The 2,429-nt window shown below is 49.4% G+C and overlaps 1 protein-coding gene across 1 annotated transcript in view; it reads right to left on the bottom strand.

The window, feature by feature from the left end:
- Positions 1-2,429, bottom strand: part of ncoa1 (nuclear receptor coactivator 1) — a gene marked incomplete in the record, with an annotated part of 83,714 nt that overhangs the window by 3,706 nt on the left and 77,579 nt on the right. Inside the window, 3 exon segments of the mRNA XM_014031271.1 lie at positions 203-403; positions 664-1,642; positions 1,724-1,871. Of these exon segments, the coding sequence (XP_013886725.1) occupies positions 203-403; positions 664-1,642; positions 1,724-1,871 (1,328 nt within the window).

The following is a 2,429-nucleotide window of genomic DNA, read 5'->3' as shown; positions in this document are numbered from 1 at the left end:
CTCTCCATGTAGCATCAATTATGCTAATGCTAGCTGCCTGTCACATTCTCTCGTCCTGGCCACACCTCTGCCCCCTACCCACACCCCCTCCCCTACCCACTTTGATGCATTTTTCAAATTTCGCCTTGGGGCGGAGTTATCTTTTCACAGTGGGGTAAGTTACACTTTAAAGAGCAGGAAAACCAGAAAAGCACGAGCGCACCGTGGAGTCTCTGCTGTCTCTGCGAGTCTCTCCCATGGGACTGGATTTGGGGCTGATGCAGGCGGAGCTGCTGGACACTCCTGCAGGTTTGGAGGCTCCTGACCCGGAGCAGGCCAGTCCCTCCCCGCTGGTTCTTTTCTCCACCTTCACTCGAACCGTCTGAAGGCTCAGAGCCGATGGAGGTGGAAGGTCCCCCAAGTCCTTTAAAAACAAATTATTTTTATACATGCACGCTCACAACCGCACACAAACAGGTGTTTACATCCTGGGTTTTCTATTCGGACACTGACTGAATGGTATGTGAGTATGTGTATGTGCAGAAAAAAAAAAGCTACTGATGATGAAGAAGCTAAGATACTAATATTCAGATATTCAGTTCTGCTTTCTACTGAAGTGGCAAAAAAAAATCATAATTATATATAAAGATGTCCTAAAACATACTTGAATGTGATGGGGGTCACCTTTTCATCTGTATCCAGGAGAAATCGGAGTAACTGGTGGTCCTGCGGCTCTCTGGAGCCGGCTCTGTGAGGTGCTGTACTCAGAGCCGGACTGGCGGGCGGCTCCTTCTTGATCTCGAAGTTGTTTTTGTTTAATCCGTCCTCGGCGGCGGCGGCAGAGGAGGCGTCGTTGGGACTGCTGTCCAGCAGCAGCTTGTGCAGGATCTTGTGTCGTTCCGTAAGACTGCTGTGGGAGGCAGGGCACTGAGGAACAGGGGAGGGGGTCAGAGGATGAGGTGATGAGCTGCAGTGGATGCTGTCGTGTGGTTCGGCTCCTGTCTCACTGCTGTCCAGGAGCTGGTTGAGTCTGGGCTCACCCAGCTGTGAGGCAGAAAGAGGAGGGGCTACAGCAGAGTCCTCCCCTCCTTCTGAGGGCTTCGCTGACGGGGGCCGAGTCGAGGAGACGGTGGGTGTACTGGCTTGTCTCTGAAGTCCAGGAGAGGACAGGGGGAAAGACCCTGATGACCCACCGTTTGCACCAGTATTACCATCACCACCAGAATGCTGCCTGCTGAGGCAGCCCCCACTACTCAGAGCCCCCACTGGGGACGAGAGGCCTGGCGTCGATGGAGAGAAGGGGTTCCCCGGCCCCCAGGGGCTCCCCCCTGACCCAGGACTAGCCCGCGGCATCCTGGGCAACATAAACGAGGTAGAGGTGGCTGTGTGCGGGCTGCTGAGAGGAGACAGACTGTTGACCTGCGGGGGGCAGTTCGTCCGACAGGAAGTCAGGTAGCCTGTGGGTGTGGCCGGGCCGTGGCCCAGGGAGGGGGCGTTGCTGTTGTTGGTATGAAGGCTTGAGGTGGCGAGGGGTACCGCGACTTGGTTTGAGTTGCTGCCCGGAGGAAGCGAAGGGGACCGGGTGGGAGTCGGAGCAATACTGCCGGGGGTGAGTGGAAGGCTGGGGTTAGTGTTTTCCTGAGAGCTAGCAGTGTTGTGTTCCCTGAGAGACAAGACAAAGAATAAAACCGCTTTAACTCGAGGAGGAAAATCTGACAGGATGTTAAAACCAAGACAAGTGCACCTGTCGATAGTGTGGATGCCCATGATGAAGGGCTGGATGTCAGGGTTGGGGGGGCAGCAGAACTTGCAGCGGGTCTGAGCGCTGAGCGTCGTGCCGTCACTTAACGCAAAATGGTAGAGCGGGCTGACGGCGGTGCCATGAGTCATCACTGCAGAGGAGAACGATTCAACATCTGATTAATGTTTCGATATTTCATCATCACACACTGCAATTATAATTTATTACATTTAATGTGTTTTTATTATACCGTAAGCATTTTGTAATCTACTTATGCAGCTTTAGCCATTTATAAACTAAAATGTTATCTTCAGGAGATAGATGCTAACGCTTTGTGTTTTGGCAACATTTACATTTTTTGAACCTTTAACTTTGTTTAAAATTAATTTTTTTACAGAAACAGATTTATCTTTTCTATTCCTCTAAAACATTAATTTCTTTAATATCTGCTTCGTTTGTCTTCTTGTGCTACTGTTATGTTTTTGCTATAGTTCTGCCACATTTAGCTTCTAGCTAGACTTTTTCTCTTTTTAGATTTTTACTACTTTTAGCGAGCGTTTTGCTAATTTTTAGTATTAATGCATGCTTTTCATTTCTTTTGACTTATAGCTGTAAGTTTGCTTTTTTCAACTAGACTTTGCTTACGACGGAGTATTAGGGCCACACAACGAGATTTTTTAATTTTCATTACGAGGTTAAAGTCATAATA

The sequence above is a fragment of the Austrofundulus limnaeus genome, unplaced genomic scaffold, assembly GCF_001266775.1.
Source record: "Austrofundulus limnaeus strain Quisiro unplaced genomic scaffold, Austrofundulus_limnaeus-1.0 Scaffold1214, whole genome shotgun sequence".
NCBI classification, from domain to species: Eukaryota; Metazoa; Chordata; class Actinopteri; order Cyprinodontiformes; family Rivulidae; genus Austrofundulus; species Austrofundulus limnaeus.
Note: the sequence above shows the minus strand (reverse complement) of the source record. Positions and strands in the feature narration are given on the sequence as shown.